The 16150-nt window shown below is 34.5% G+C and overlaps 1 protein-coding gene across 10 annotated transcripts in view; it reads left to right on the forward strand.

Moving 5' to 3' along the window:
- KANSL1L (KAT8 regulatory NSL complex subunit 1 like) overlaps positions 1-16150 on the forward strand; it is a 145743-nt gene that overhangs the window by 85421 nt on the left and 44172 nt on the right. For 8 of the 10 annotated variants that reach the window (XM_067740726.1, XM_067740722.1, XM_067740725.1 and 5 more), the window contains one exon: positions 5673-5877. In XM_067740726.1, the coding sequence (XP_067596827.1) occupies positions 5673-5877 (205 nt within the window). The remainder of the gene's footprint in view (positions 1-5672; positions 5878-16150) is intronic. The other 2 variants (XM_067740728.1, XM_067740729.1) reach the window with 2 other exon arrangements.

Raw genomic sequence — 16150 nt, forward strand, 5'->3', positions numbered from 1 at the left:
TTTCTATGAGTGTCATTAACTATTGTATTAGCTAGATGTACAACATCAATAAGGAACTAAAACTTCTCCTGCTGTGTTTTTAAAATAATACCAGTAGGAATTATTTTCTTTTGTAAAAACTTTACTTTTCCCTTTTAACCTCTATTAATATAAGTCTGAAACTTAATGTTATAGGAAATGTTTAAATAAATTGTGATGCAACCACTGGAAGGCATATCATATAACTATTAAAAAATTATGTGTAGGGCTTCCCTGGTGGCGCAGTGGTTGAGAGTCCACCTGCCGATGCAGGGGACACGGGTTCGTGCCCCGGTCCGGGAAGATCTCACATGCCGTGGAGCGGCTAGGCCCGTGAGCCATGGCCGCCGAGCCTGTATGTCCAGAGCCTGTGCTCCGCAACAGGAGAGGCCACAACAGTGAGAGGCCCGTGTACCACACAAAAAAAAATTATGTGTATAGAAGGGATGTAGTCATATAGGAACATACTTCCTTTGGAATGTTAGGTGGAAAAATCAGGATGCCAAAATCATTGTACAGTATGATTTCATAGGAAAAAAAAAGATTTGAAGGATAAAATTTAAAGTTTTTATTAAAGCTATATTTGTGTTTAGATGATGAGATTTTGAAAAATATTTTAGCTTTTATTTTTTTCAACTTTTTTCTATTTGCAAATTTTCCTTTAAAATGAAAAATAATAATTAGTAAAATAGAAAGTCTCAATTTCAAACTGTATCTTATATGTCAGAAAAACAGCTCACAGATTATATTGAAGAATCTGAACTGTACTCCCAAACTACAGATTAGCTAGAAATGTTTGGCAAATTTTATGTCACAGTACTCAGAACAGTATAGCTATCATATTGGCTTCCTAGTCCCTTTGCCTTTATACTTTGTAATTTCAAGTCCCACTTGAAATTAAGAGCCAGAGATAAGAATAGCAAATAACACTGCAATAGTCGGTCTCTTTTTCTCTCAACCTTTATTATGAAAAGCTTTAACATATAGAAAGCATAGCAAAGTGAATCAACTTATTCCCAGCTTTAACAGTTGTCAAGATTTTGCTACTCATTTCAGCTATTTCCCTTCCTGACACATTTTTTTCCTATGCTTTTAAAAAATAAATTCTATTGGTTGTTATTTTAACTGTAAATACTTCTGTATATTTCTCTGATAAGCTTTTTTTCAACATACCCACCATGTTGTTATCATCTGCTTTTTTTTATTATTCTTATATTAGTCATAATTTATCACTATCATGAAATTCTCTATATTCATATTTTCCCAGTTGTCTCATAAAAATCATCTTTTTATGATTTTGTTAGAATAATTTGTTATTCTAACAAATTTGTTTGTTAGGATAATTTGTTAGAATCAGGACCCAAACAAAATCCATATTACATTTGGTTGTTATGTTACATTTTAAAATGTAAATATTAGAAATTCCTAATGCCAAAAAAAAAAAGACTGCAATTTTGGATGACATTTTAGTTTTCTTCTTATAAAATTATATAAGTTCATTGTATGAAAAGTTACAAATTCATAAAATACTAAGAAGAAAGTGGAAATCACTTACATTGCTCAGAATATATTTCCTTCCTATCATTTTTTACATTATTTTCATAGTTGAGATCTATTGGAAGCCGTTTTATATCTTATTTCAAAGTATATCTGAAGCTTTCTATACTTAAAATTTTTTTTTCCATTTTAATGGCTGCATTAAGATGTACCTTAATTTTTTAGAACAGGTAAGTACCTTAATTTTTTTTAGGGGCCATATCTAATTTAGAATGCCATTTTACAGTGTACTCCAACACATTTTCTTGTTGCTATGGTTGAAGAGACTCGTATTTTTGAGTAAGGGGTCTAATTTTCCTAATTAATTCCTAGAGTAGGTGAAATGGGCTGGTCGATGCACTGTTTTCTCTATATGTAGCAGATAATGCCTGGATCTTGGTCCATTGGCCGTTTGAGAGAGATGTTTGTTTTGCCATGTGGAGGACAAGTAATGCCCCTAGTGGGCCATTTTAGTAAGTTTATATAAAGTCCAATTTTATATAATTTCTTTAAAATATCATTGAATATATCTGAGTATATGATGCATTAATTTCTCCAAACATTATCAAGGGAAAGAAAGGTATTAAATTCAACTATTGGCAGGACTTTGGGCATCAGGGAAAGTTTGGAAAAGGTTGCACCTACCTTAGCTGCTATAGGTTGAAGTCATCAAAGAACTCCAAAAGATCAAAGTAGACTTGAAATAGACATAAGTTATGCAAAAATAGTGATTCTTAGGTGTGTACTTTTATGAATATATCCATTTCGTAGGGGTGTTATAACAAATCACCACTAAGTGTGTGGCTTGGTATAACATATATATTCTTTCACAATTCTGGAGGCTAGATGTTTTTAAAATCAAGGTGTCAGGCAGGGCCATGCTCTCTCTGAAGGTTTCTGGGAAGAATCCATCCTTGCCTTTTCCTGGCTTCTGGCAGTTCCTGGCAGTCCTTGGCGTTTTTGGCTTCTCTCCTCTGTCTTCACATGGCATTATTCCCTGGGTGGATCTCTTCCTTAATTCTGTGTCTCTTCTTATAAGGACATCAGTGATTGGATATAGGACCTACCCTAATCCAGTATGACCTCATTTTACCTAATTACATCTGCAAAGACTGTATTTCCAAGTAAGGTCACAATCTGAGGTTCCTGGTGGATGTAAATATTGTGAGGACACTGTTCAGCCCAGTATAGCAGGTGTGGGTATTTGTGTATATGAGTAGATTGGGAACTGGGGGGCTATCGTTAAGTTCTTAGATAATACACATTATAATTCTCTTCTCCATTGTTGATTTCTGCTTTTTCTTAAGTGTATTTAGTATAAGAATACATGAATGTGGGGGAAATGTTGAAAACAGTACTAAAACAGTAATTTAAAATTCTGTGTTGAATAATTGCTGCTGTTCCTTGAGATTAAAAGATAAAAATAATTTCATGAAGTCTTGTCTATTTATGGTTTTAGAATCCTAAATTTATAACCAGGACCCAAAGTTTCTTATTTACTAAAAGCATTTGAGCAGAGCGTTATAATGATTATTTCAGTCCTTCTAAGAAAATAATTTGGCTTAGGCCAAAGGTTATGAAATACTTGAATAATTTACTAAAAATTCTAGACTATCTTTCACTGAGTTTATTAAAAAATAGGTTGAAATTAGACTGTTCTTCCATATCCATCCACCATTATCACCACCTCCAAGATGACACCAAGAAGTTAGCTAATATATGTCCCCATAAACCCATATCTTTAGATTGTTTTATTAATTTTGATGCAAGTACATAATGTTTGCAGGAATTGATTTTTGTAGGGATTTATAATAAAATATCAATTAAAAGATTAATTGCCTCACTTCTGGGCCTTTGGTTTCTGTAGTAATCAGTATAGTAAAATTTTTATTTAAAAAATTCACTTGAAGTTTTCCATTTATACTCTGTAAAAGCAAATTGAATGCCTATTGTTATCCATAAATATCTTAACTGCTAAGATTTTCTAAGATTGTAACAGAAAACCAATTATATCAGAAAGTCATTAAGTAACTTAGAGAAATTTAACAATGTTAATAAAACATGAATTTATGACTTTTGGCTTATTTTCTTAGATAAAGCTCTCGGTCATTTTGCACTTTTTAAATTAGAAGAAAAATTTTAAACTTTATCCATGCCTTCTCTTTTACAAATCAAAACATCTTATAGCTCTCATCTGCTTATTATTCTTATAAATTTATAATGGGCATATATGATTATGAGATAAAATAAGGTACATCATATCTTACTATCAGAAACTAACTTTTTAAACCAAAGTTAGAGATTTAGAATGGAACTCAAGGCAGTGTAAATATGTAACTTATTTTTCTAAAAGGACTCTTGTAGCCTTCTGTTTAGAGCTTCTTTTGGGTCTTAAACTAGAATGTTCCATGTTTACTCATTCACTAAACTAATTATTTAGGTGTAGTATGTGGTGTTATACATGCACTGTGCAAAGCACTGAGCTGGAGTGGGTAAATCTGCAAATATATATGTTTATATTTCTCCGTTCATTCAATAAATATTGAGTATTTGCTGTATGCAAGGTACAATATCAGGAACTTCTTGATATAAAATTAAACAAAACAGACACAGTCTTTGTAATACTTACAGTCTTAGATAAGGAGAAAGACATTAATCAGATAATAATACAAATAAATGTAAACTTATCGCCATGAAAAATACTATGAAGAAAAGGTGAATGGTACTATCAGAGCTCATAAGGGAATTTGACTTAGTCTTTGGAGGGGCTATGCAAGGGCTCAAAGACACCTGAGGAAATGACTTTTGAACTGAGAGCCAGATGATTATTGGAAATTATGTAAGTGAAGGAGGATGTGAGAAAATTCCAGGAAGCAGAAATTATATATAATAGTGAGTAGTGAGTGCGAGTTATTTGAAATGAAAGGAGGCAGTGCAGCTGGAACACAGGGAACCAGACGGAGTGTGATTCACGATGCAGCAGGAGAGCCAGCGGCAGGGGCCAGACCAATTTACCTATACTGGTCTGGCCAGTAGTACATACTCAATTTTATTTATATGTAGTCACCAAATTCTATATTTTATTTTGGTTTCACCAACATAAGCCATTCAGGTACCTTTATTTCTTGTTTCTTATTACTATGTAAAGTTCTTGAATTACTTGCTTTATCTACAAGATAATAGAATATCTTATAGCAGCCGTAAATATTCAAAACCAATGATACTGCTATAGAAAAACCATATCTTATGTTTACCATTAAACACTGATTATACCTGAACAAAATAGCACATTTAGAATTCATATGTTGATTAGCAATAACATGTACAGCAGTTTCACTTGTTGATCTTAGAATGCTAAGTTGACTAGCTTTCGTCTTATATAAATAAGGTTGAAACTGGTATATTATAGTGCCCAAAAAGCCGAATATTTTATATATAATATACTGGTATAAATGAATTTAAATTTATGTGGTGACAGGCATTAACTTCCTCCTGATGTTTTGATGTTTTAAAATATTTAAATAAATGTTTAAAAATTAATATGAAGAATGATTATAAAATTATGCTTATTTCATGTGTAGTTTGTGTGATCTGTTTTAATATTTTATAGTTTGTGGCTTCTGTGTCATCAGAAGTTTGAAAAGATTCTTAAAATGTAGTCGGATTGCATCTTTGTTTCAAAATTCACTGAAACGATATGTAATGCTTATGTAAGAGCAGCTAATGATGTAGTGATGAGATTTTAGCCCTTTAAAAACCTGTAATCCTGTATAATTTCACCCTTATTCAAAAAGAATTTGATGTAAGTAGTTTCAACACTGTAATATTCATGAATTATTGATTTACAGTGAATGTTTACATTGTACTAGTGAACTCATGTAAGCATTTCTAACCTGTGGGATATTTGTTTTGCAGGAGAAAATAGAAATTCTGTATTCACAACTTGAAATGCAATTTCCCATTAATATTAATTCTTTCATCGATTGTTACCACAAAATTGGCTAAAATTAATACTCTTCTGTCATAATAGATCAAGGTGATTTACATTTAGTTTTCTTTGTCTTTTTTGTTTGTTTTGTTTTATTCCCTCCACTCCCATTTATTTCATGGCATATCAGTGCTTCAGAGAATTTAGATGAGCTCTCTTCCTCCAGTAGCTGGTTACTTAACCAGAAGCACAGTAAGAAAAGGAGAAAAGACAGGACAAGATTGAAATCTCCATCCTTGACTATCATGAGTACAGCAGCTCGAACAAGGCCACTTCAGAGTTTCCACAAACGAAAACTCTACAGATTGAGCCCTACTTTTTATTGGACTCCGCAGGTAAGGTCGCCTTTGGCAAAACATGAACAAAGATTTTATTGTCAATATATTTCACAAGTTAGAGGATATGAACTGTACACAGTTGTTTAGAATAAGTGGGATTTAATAATTTTTAAACATAGCAGTGTATTCTGAAACTTCTCACATTTTCATTTTTTTAAATCACTATTATGCTTAAACGAGTTTGAAAGAAATGTACATATCAAGTTGATTTTAAAATTTTACTAGTAAGGGTAACAAGGAAAACACAAGTGTATTATATATTTGCCTTTTGCTTAGTGAAGAAAAAAGTAACAATCTGCAGGGTTTTCAGTTATTTTGGAGGAAATGACATTGCTCTCCCTTTTATGTTTGGTATTTGTTAAACCTGGTGAGCACTCCTTTTTCATATAAGCAATGAAGTTTTAGATGACCATGCTTACCCTTTTTGCAAATAAAATATGCTTCATTAAAAGCGTCCATTTTGAAAAGCATATTTTTCATTTGTTAGCAACATGTTAGATGTGCGTCTTTCAGTGCATATCTAAATAAGCTGTGATGGAGAGCAAAATTATCTCTAGTTCTCATGGTATAATGTGCTTTTTTTCTCTTATATTTTTTATATGCCAATATGAAATATTTATTGTGGGAATGAATAATAATGGTGATGATTTGGGAAAATCTGGGAAATGTTTGATCAAGTTTATTTATTTATGCCTTATTTTACTATATATATATATTAGCATCTTTATTGGAGTATAATTGCTTTACAATGTTGTGTTAGTTTCTGCTTTATAACAAAGTGAATCAGTTATACATATACATATGTTCCTATATCTCTTCCCTCTTGCATCTCCCTCCCTCCCACCCTCCCTATCCCACCCCTCTAGGTGGTCACAAACCACCTAGCTGATCTCCCTGTGCTATGCAGCTACTTCCCACTAGCTATCTGTTTTAAATAATATGTCAAAGGAAAGAAATTATCCTTGATTTAATATTGTTTTTGATTATTACTACATTAACTATTTTTAAATATATTTCTATAAAAAAATCAAGATGCTTTGTTTCATTAGGAACCAGTTTCAAATTTGGTTTTATAGGATCCTTTTATAAATAGGAACATGAATTCTGACAAATTAATTTTTATTAATAGATTGATTTTTGCCATTTAGTAGTTCAGGTATTAGTAGTATGCTTTCCCAACTTGAAATTTTTAAGAAAGTTTTATTTCAGAATTTAAAGAAATTTTACATATTTAATAAACCTAATAGGAAAATATTTTATTTAAAGTTTTTATATATGAAATTATATTTTATTTAATAATTTTTATTTAAAGTTACTACAAACAATAGAGAAATAATATATTTGAAAATGATTTCGTAATTTCATAGTTATAAATAGAATTGTCTATCAAAAATATCTCACATTTGAATATGCCTTAATATTCTGACTGGAAGGAATCTATCTGAATAATTTAGGGGATTTGCTCAATATTACTAAAGTACTGCATATGCCTTGATAATATAAAGATTGACCTGGAAAAGTGTGAACAAATTTAAAACTTCCAGCAAACAAAGGAAGAAACACGTCTAACATTGTTACTAGAAGACCATATAATTTACCATATTCCAGTCATAATGCTAAGCATTTTCAGTACATTATTTTATTTAGTCCTCAAACATAAAGCTATGAGGCATTATCAATCCCACCTTTAGATGCAAAAATTGAAGTTTAGGGAGATTAAGTAACTTTCCCGAGGTCATACAGCTAGTAAACAATAAGTCTGATTCCGAAGCCATGTTCTTATCCATTAGTACATTGATAACAACAAAAATAAACCAAATCTTTTTTTAATCAATATTTTCTATTGAAGTTGATCTACAGTATTGTGTTAATTTCTGCTGTACAGTGAAGTTATTCAGATATATATATATATATACACATTCTTTTTTTAATATTCTTTTCCATTATGGTTGTCATAGAATATTAAATATAGTTCTCTGTGCTATATACTAGGACCTTGTTGTTTATCCGTTCTCTGTATAAAAGCTTACATCTGCTAACCCCAACCTCCCACTCCATCCCTGCCCCAACCCCCTCCCCCTTGGCAACCACCAGTCTGTTCTCTATGTCCATGATTCCATTTCTGTTTTCATGGATAGGTTCATCTGTGTCATATTTTAGATTCCACATATAAGTGATATCATATGGTATTTGTCTTTCTCTTTCTGACTTACTTCACTTAGTATGATTATCTCTAGTTGCATCCATGTTGCTGCAAATGACATTATTTCATTCTTTTTTATGTATGAGTAGTATTCCATTGTATATATGTACCACATCTTCTTTATCCATTCATCTGTTGACAGATATTTAGGCTGTTTCCGTGTCTTGGCTCTTGTGAGTAGCGCTGCTGTGAACACAAGGGTGCATGTGTCTTTTTGAATTATAGTTTTGTCTGGATATATGCTCATGAGTGGGATTGCTGGATCATATGGTAATTCTATTTTTAGTTTTCTGAGGAATCTCCATACTGTTTTCCACAGTGGCTAAACCAAATCTTTTATGTGCTTGAAATCAGTAAAGACTGTATATTTGGGAATTGGGGAAGGAGCTTTATCTGGTTAGAGGCATTTAGAAATGCACCATAAAAGATGGGTTTGGAAAGATAAACAGAATATTGAAAGGGTTTAGGGGAGATTAAGAAAAGCACTTTAGTAATTGTAACAGAGGTGGGAAAAAATGATGGAGAACAGCAAATGACCCCACACCCAACTTATCCCCCAAATTTCCAGGGTAATAGTTATTTACCTTTCTAAATTTAATAAATGTCATTTCTCTCAGGAAGCCTTCCTTGATATTCCCACTATGGGGTATATAATGATGTAGCACCCTGTGTTATAATAATAATCCATTATTTTATAATAATGTTCCATTTATTTTTCTGTCTTCTCATTACACTGTAAGTTTTTTGAGAACAGGAACTGTGTATTTCTGAACCTACAGGGTCTTGAACAGTAACTGTCCAATAGTATATGCTCAATAAATAATTAATATGTGAAAGAATTATTGTAGTGGAATGTAGAAAGATATTTAAAAGGCAATGGAGAGTGAGAATTTGTGTGTGTGTGTGTGTGTGTGTGTTTCCTTTATTTGCTTTGTGAAAGGGTCTAGAACAGTAATGTCTAATAGAACTTTCTGTAATGACGAAAATGCTCTATAAATATCTGTGCTGTCCAATATGGTAGCTACTAAATACATGTAACTATTGACCACGTGAAATGTGACTAGTGCAGCTGAGGAACTGAATTTTTATTTTTATTAATTTTGATTTAAATGGCCACATTTGGATAATGGCTACCAAATTGGATATGACAAGACTAGACTCAAACTTACCATGATAGCAGTGAGAACATGTGGCACTCATTCTGTTTTCTAATACTATTCCTTACTGAAAGGAAATATAGATCTTTGGAGAAGTGTCTGATCTCCAGGGTTGGGGAAGAGGGGCTATAAAATGAGCCTGGGACATCTTATTGTTACCAGAAGGCAAGGAAGTGTTTAAAAAAAATGATGGGGGCATGTCAAAAAAAAAAAAAAGACCCAAGAGCTTGTTTGGAGAGGCTTCCACTGGCCAAATCTGGGGCTCTTTGAGCATTGAAATAGCTAAGGACAGTAATTAACCCAGTGAAAATATAGGTAGCCATGAGTGTATCCTGATGAGAGAGAGAGAGAGAGAGAGAGAGAGAGAGAGAGAAAGAGAGAGATTAAAAGGGGAAAGGGAAGACTTTTGCATAGAGTAGGATACTGATTAATAAATGTGGAGTGAGCAGTCAAATTAGAGAATCATTGCAATAATCATAGTAAAGATTGACTGGGTAAGAAGCATCAATGAATGAAAAGTCTGGGGTCAGGATTGGGGAAAAGTTTGATGAGGAGCAGTATATTGATATTGTCTTAACTATATGGTAGAGAACCAGACAATAACCTTGCCTGAGTGATCAAAACTAACGTAGCCTATGTCTGTTCAGAGAAGGGAACAGCCGAGAACAGTGACCTCCAGGTCCCAGGGTCCCTGTGGCACAGGCCATGCTGTGCAGGGGCTGGAGGAGAGGCCCTAGTTGTGTGGGTTTGCCCCGGACTCAGCAGGAGGTAGGAGAGGTGAGCGCCAAACAGGCTGGGCTGGAGCAGCGGAAGGACAGGGGAGGATCCAGCACTCCTGAGACCCACCAAGGCCTTGAATGACACTGATGTGAGAAACACAGCAACCAAAGACAGTGTGTGGACTTGGTTTGGGTCTTGATTTGAACAAGAACCCTGAAAAGACATTTTTGAGATCATTGGGAAAAATTGACCACAGCTGATGATTAGATAATGTTCAGGAATAATTGATAATTTTGATGGTGTGATAATGATATTGTGGTTATGTGAGGAAAAGGCCTTATTTTTAAGAGATGCATTCAGTAGTGAAATGGGTAACAGGACAATGTTAAGAATTTGCTTGAAAATATCAGAGCAAAGCAATGAAGTGAAGGAAAGAAAGGGAGAAGAGGATGGATGAAGTGAGAGCAGTAAAAGGTTAATTTGGAGAGGTAGGTACATAAGGGATCACTATATTATTCTCCCTGCTTTTGCGTATGTTTAAAAACTTGAACAGTAAAAATAAAAAAAACTAATGTAGCCTATTAGAAGGATACAATATCACTATGTAGTATTCTGACCAGATATACATAACCTGAATTTAGCCATGAGGAGACATCAGACAAAGCCAAAATCAGAAACATGCTATTAAGAAATGAAAACTGGCCTGTATACTTAAAAAAAAAAAAAAAAAAAAAGCCAATGTAATAAAAGCCAAGAAAGCCTGAGGAACTGCTTCAGATTGAAAGATAGACTAAGATATATGACAACTGAATGAATATATGATCCAGATCACAGTTCTTTTGGAGGGAAAATATGGGGACAATTGACAAAACTGTACTATTGATGCTAGATTGTATTAAAATATTGTGTCAATGTTGAATTTCCTGAATGTGATATTTTGCAGTTATGTAAGAAAATATACTTATTCTAGGAAATACACATTGCAATATTAAGGGATAAAATGGCTAAGGCATCCATTTTATGTAATAAACTAACTCCTATGCATCTAGAATGGTACTAGCTATGTAACATCCTTGGCAGAATTTAGAAAATAATTATTTAAATAATTTTCTATAGTGTTTAACTCTCTAGGGTACTGGTTGAGAGCAGCTTATATAAGGGCAATGGAGAGAGGTGGCAGTCTTCCGCTACTAGGTAGCATATAGTATATATAGTTGGCCGATCAATATTCTCACTGCAATAACTACATGTATAAGTTACCAAAAAAAATCATCGTACTATTAAAGACATTAGGGGGATTCTGGTTTCAGCTCCAACATGTAAAGAGCTTGGAAGTTGTCACAACTGTCCTTACAGCGAGAAAAAGGTGAACAAACTGAAAATCAGTGCCTTTTCATGAACCCATCAGATAATTGAGGTTGCAGAGCAAGCCGCCAACCCGAAATATGGAGAGAGAGGCAAATCCAAAGAGTTACAGCCAAGATCTGCTTACCTGGAGCAGAAACTATAGCAATCATAAACTAACTGGTAGGAGCACTTAAATGGTAATTTTGTTGAATTGCTTGAGGCTGAGTGTGGACTAGTCTGAGAGTGAAAAACTCCTGGGGACTACAGCCTAAGGGAACCCCACACCTCACACTTCCATGGACTTTACCTTTAGGCACCCAACTAAGTTCTCAGAATGAAGAGCCAAAAAGGATCCCTAGTGGCTCTGGAATGGAAGGGAAGGGTAACCTTTATGAAATAAGCCTAGAGCATTATCTATTATAAGGTTTACTCTTCAGGGAAAAAAAACTTTACCAGAGCCTTATTCCATCTGAGAGAAGAGCATTTCTCCCACTCCTGCCCTCTGTAGCCTTTCTGTCTCACCTAAGAGAGAATGGGGGTGGAAAATAAGAAACACTTGCTAAAGTCACAGACCAGGGACACAGACCCACCAAAAGACTGAGATTTAATTGTAAGATTATAGTAAGTTATGCTACTATAGTAGATATGCTTTCTCTCCCCCATTCTTTACCATAACACCAACAGAACCCCAGTATAGTAACAGTGGGTTACAGCTGCAAAATATATAGTCCCTCTGAGGAGAACTATTTAACAGGGGAGACAAAAACAAGGACACTGGAGGAGTTCGAGGCCTCTGGCACCTACAACTATAACTGGCATTAAACGCAGTCCCACTCAGACTCTTAGATTAACGTAACATCTCACAATAAAGGCCTGTTTACCTCAGATCCTATGACATTATGTTCAGCTTTCAACAAAAAATTACAGGGCATGATAGGGAAAAAAAGACTCTGAAAATACAAAGAATTCATCAGAACCAGGCTCAAATATGGCAAAGGTATTGGAATTCTCTTAAATAACTAATATGTTAAAGTCTTTAATGGGTAAAGTAGAAGACATGCAAGAACAGATAGTTAATGTAAGCAGAGAGATGGAAACTCTTAAGGAGAATCAAAAGTAAATGCTAGAAACAAAAAAAAACTGTAACCTAAATGAAGCATGCTTTTCATGGGCTCATCAGTAGATTGGACATGGCTGGAGAAACAATCAGCAAGCTTATATAGGTCAATAGAAACTTCACAAACTGAAATGCAAAAAGAAAAGGGAGTGAATAACACAGAACAGCACATCCAAGAATTTGGGGGCAATTTCAGGTTGTGTTTCAGATAAGTGATTGGAATACCAAGAAGAGAAAGAGAACAGAGCAAAAACAAATATTTGAAGTAATAATACATGAAAATTTTCCAAAGTTAATGACAAGCACCAAACCACACATTCACGAAACTGAAGCAGGAGAACATCAAGCAGGATAAATACCAAAAAATAAATACTTAGGCATAATATTCAAAATGCAGAAGACCAAAGAAACAGAAAATCTTGAAAAATAGCAGAGAGAAAAACAGCTGTAGAAGAACAAGGATAAGAATTACAGCTAACTTCTCAGAAACCATGCAAGCAAAAAGAGTGGAATGAAATATTCAAAGTATTGAAAGAAAAAAAAAGCAAACAACTATACTGGGCAAAATATTTACACCCCCCCCCCAAAAAAAAGGTTATGTCCATGGTCTAACTCCTGGTACTTATGAATGTGACTGTTCTGAGTTGAATTGTGTTCCCAAGAACTCATAGGTTGAAGTCCTAATCCCTAGTACTTTAGAATGTGAGCTTATTTGGATATAAGTTTGATGCAGATGTAATTAGTTAAAATGTGATTAGGGTAGACCCTAACCCAGTATGGATGGTGTCCTTATAAAAAGGGAAATTTGAACATACATACAGAGTGAATGCCACGTGAAGATGACCCAATATGGCTGGTGTCCTTATAAAAAGGGAAATTTGAACACAGATGCATACATGCAGAGTGAATGCTATGTGAAGATGAAGATTGAGATCAGACTTATACTTTTACAGACCAAGGAACACCAAAAAATTGGCAGCAAAAACAGAAGCTGGACAGAGGGATAGAATAAGTTCTTCCTCACAGTCTTTAAAAGAAACCAATCTTGCTGAAACATTGATCTGACCTCTAGCCTCCAAAACTGTGAAAGAGTAAATTTCTGTTGTTTAAACCCTCAGTTGTGGTACTTAGTTGTGATAGACCTAGCAAACTAATAACCTTATTTGGAAATAGTCTTTGCAGATATAATTAAGTTGAGGATCTGGAGGTAAGATGATTTGGGGGTTAGGATAGGCCCTAAATCCTGTGACTGGTCCGCTTATAGGAGAATGGAGAGAGAGATCTGAGACACAGAGATACAGCAAAGAAGACTTTGTGAAGACGGAAGCAGAGAGTACACTTATGCTACTACAAGCCAGGGAACATCAGGAGCCATCAGAAGTGGAAAGATGCAAGGAACTGTTCTCCCCTAGAGCCTTCAAAGGAAGCTCAGCCCTACTAACACCTCAGTTTTGGACTTTGGGCCTCCAGAACTATGAGAAAATTAATTTCTGTGATTTTAAGCCACCTAATTTATGGCAGTTTGTTATGGCAGCCCTAGGAAACTAATACAGACTTTGGTACCAGGAAGTAGGATACTGTTTTAATAGATACTTAAAATTGTGGCAGTGATTTGGAGTTGGCTAATTGGGTACAGTCTGGAAGAATTTTGAGGTGTGTGATAAAAAAAAAAGCCTAAATTCCAATGAAAGCTAAGAAGGAAGTGAGGAGGATAGAAGACAAAGGTGATATCATCTTAGAGAATAGATATATTGTCAAGAACAGGATGTTACTAGAAAGAAATATGAACATCTATGGTGATTCTGGTAAGATTTCAGAAGGAAATATTAAAAACTGGAAGAAAAGTGATCTTTATTATAAAATGGAAGAAAAGTGGCTGAATAATATTCTACTGCTGAGTGGAAAATAGAACTTGTAAGCATTGAACTCTTGGATATGTAGCTGAGCAGATTAACAAGCAAAGTGTGGAATTTCGGTCTGGTTTCTCCTTACTGTTTATTTTTTTATTTTATTTTTTTAAAACATCTTTATTGGAGTATAATTGTTTTACAATGGTGTGTTACTTTCTGCTTTATAACAAAGTGAATCAGCTATACATATACATATATTCCCATATCTCCTCCCTCTTGTGTCTCCCACCATCCCTATCCCACCCCTCCAGGTGGTCACAAAGCACCGAGTGGATCTCCCTGTGCTATGTGGCTTCTTCCCACTAGCTATCTATTTTACATTTGGTAGTGTGTATATGTCCATGCCACTCTCTCGCTTTGTCACAGCTTACCCTTTCCCCTCCCCATATCCTCAAGTCCATTCTCTATGTCTGCATCTTTATTTCTGTCCTGCCTTTAGGTTTTCCAGAACCATTATTATTATTTTTTTTTAGATTCCATACATATGTGTTAGCATACGGTTTTTGTTTTTCTCTTTCTGACTTAACTTCACTCTGTATGACAGACTCTGGGTCCATCCGCCTGACTACAAATAACTCAATTTCGTTTCTTTTTATAGTTGAGTAATATTCCATTGGATATATGTGCCACATCTTCTTTATCCATTGCACACTTAGGTTGCTTCCATGTCCTGGCTATTGTAAATAGAGCTGCAATGAACATTGTGGTACATAACTCCTTTTGAATTATGGTTTTCTCAGGGTGCATGCCCAGTAGTCGGATTGCTGGGTCATATGGTAGTTCTATTTTTAGTTTTTTAAGGAACCTCCATACTGTTCTCCACAGTGACTGTATCAGTTTACATTCCCACCAGCAGTGCAAGAGGGTTCCCTTTTCTCCACACCCTCTCCAGCATTTATTGTTTGTAGATTGTTTGACAGTGGCCGTTCTGACTGGTGTGAGGTGATACCTCATTGTAGTTTTGATTTGCATTTCTCTAATGATTAGAGATGTCGAGCATCCTTTCATGTATTTGTTGGCAAACTGTATATCTTCTTTGGAGAAGTGTCTATTTAGGTCTTCTGCCCATTTTTGGATTGGGTTGTTTGTTTTTTGATATCGAGCTGCATGAGCTGCTTATAAATTTGGGGGATTAATCCTTTGTCAGTTGCTTCATTTACAAATATTTTCTTCCATTCTGAGGGTTGTTTTTTCGTCTTGCTTATGGTTTCCTTTGCTATCCAAAAGCTTTTAAGTTTCATGAGGTCCCATTTGTTTATTTTTGTTTTTATTTCCATTTGTCTAGAAGGTGGGTCAAAAAGGATCTTGCTGTGATTTATGTCATAGAGTGTTCTGCCTATGTTTTCCTCTAAGAATTTTATAGTGTCTAGCCTTACATTTAGGTCTTTAATCCATTTTAAGTTTATTTTTGTGTATGGTGTTAGGGAATGTCCTAATTTCATTCTTTTACATGTAGCTGTCCAGTTTTCCCAACACCACTTATTGAAGACACTGTCTTTTCTCCATTGTATATTCTTGCATCATTTATCAAAAATAAGATAAACATGTGCGTGGGTTTATCTCTGGGCTTTCTATACTGTTCCACTGATCTCTATTTCTGTTTTTGTGCCAGTACCATATTGTCTTGATTACTGTAGCTTTGTAGTGTAGTCTGAAGTCAGGAAGCCTGATTCCTCCAGCTCTGTTTTTCTTTCTCAAGATTGCATGGGCTATTTTGGGTCTTTTGTGTTTCCATACAAATTGTGAAGTTTTTTGTTCTAGTTCTGTGAAAAATGCCAGTGGTAGTATGATAGGGATTGCATTGAATCTGTAGATT

The sequence above is a fragment of the Pseudorca crassidens genome, chromosome 6, assembly GCF_039906515.1.
Source record: "Pseudorca crassidens isolate mPseCra1 chromosome 6, mPseCra1.hap1, whole genome shotgun sequence".
Classification (NCBI taxonomy): Eukaryota; Metazoa; Chordata; class Mammalia; order Artiodactyla; family Delphinidae; genus Pseudorca; species Pseudorca crassidens.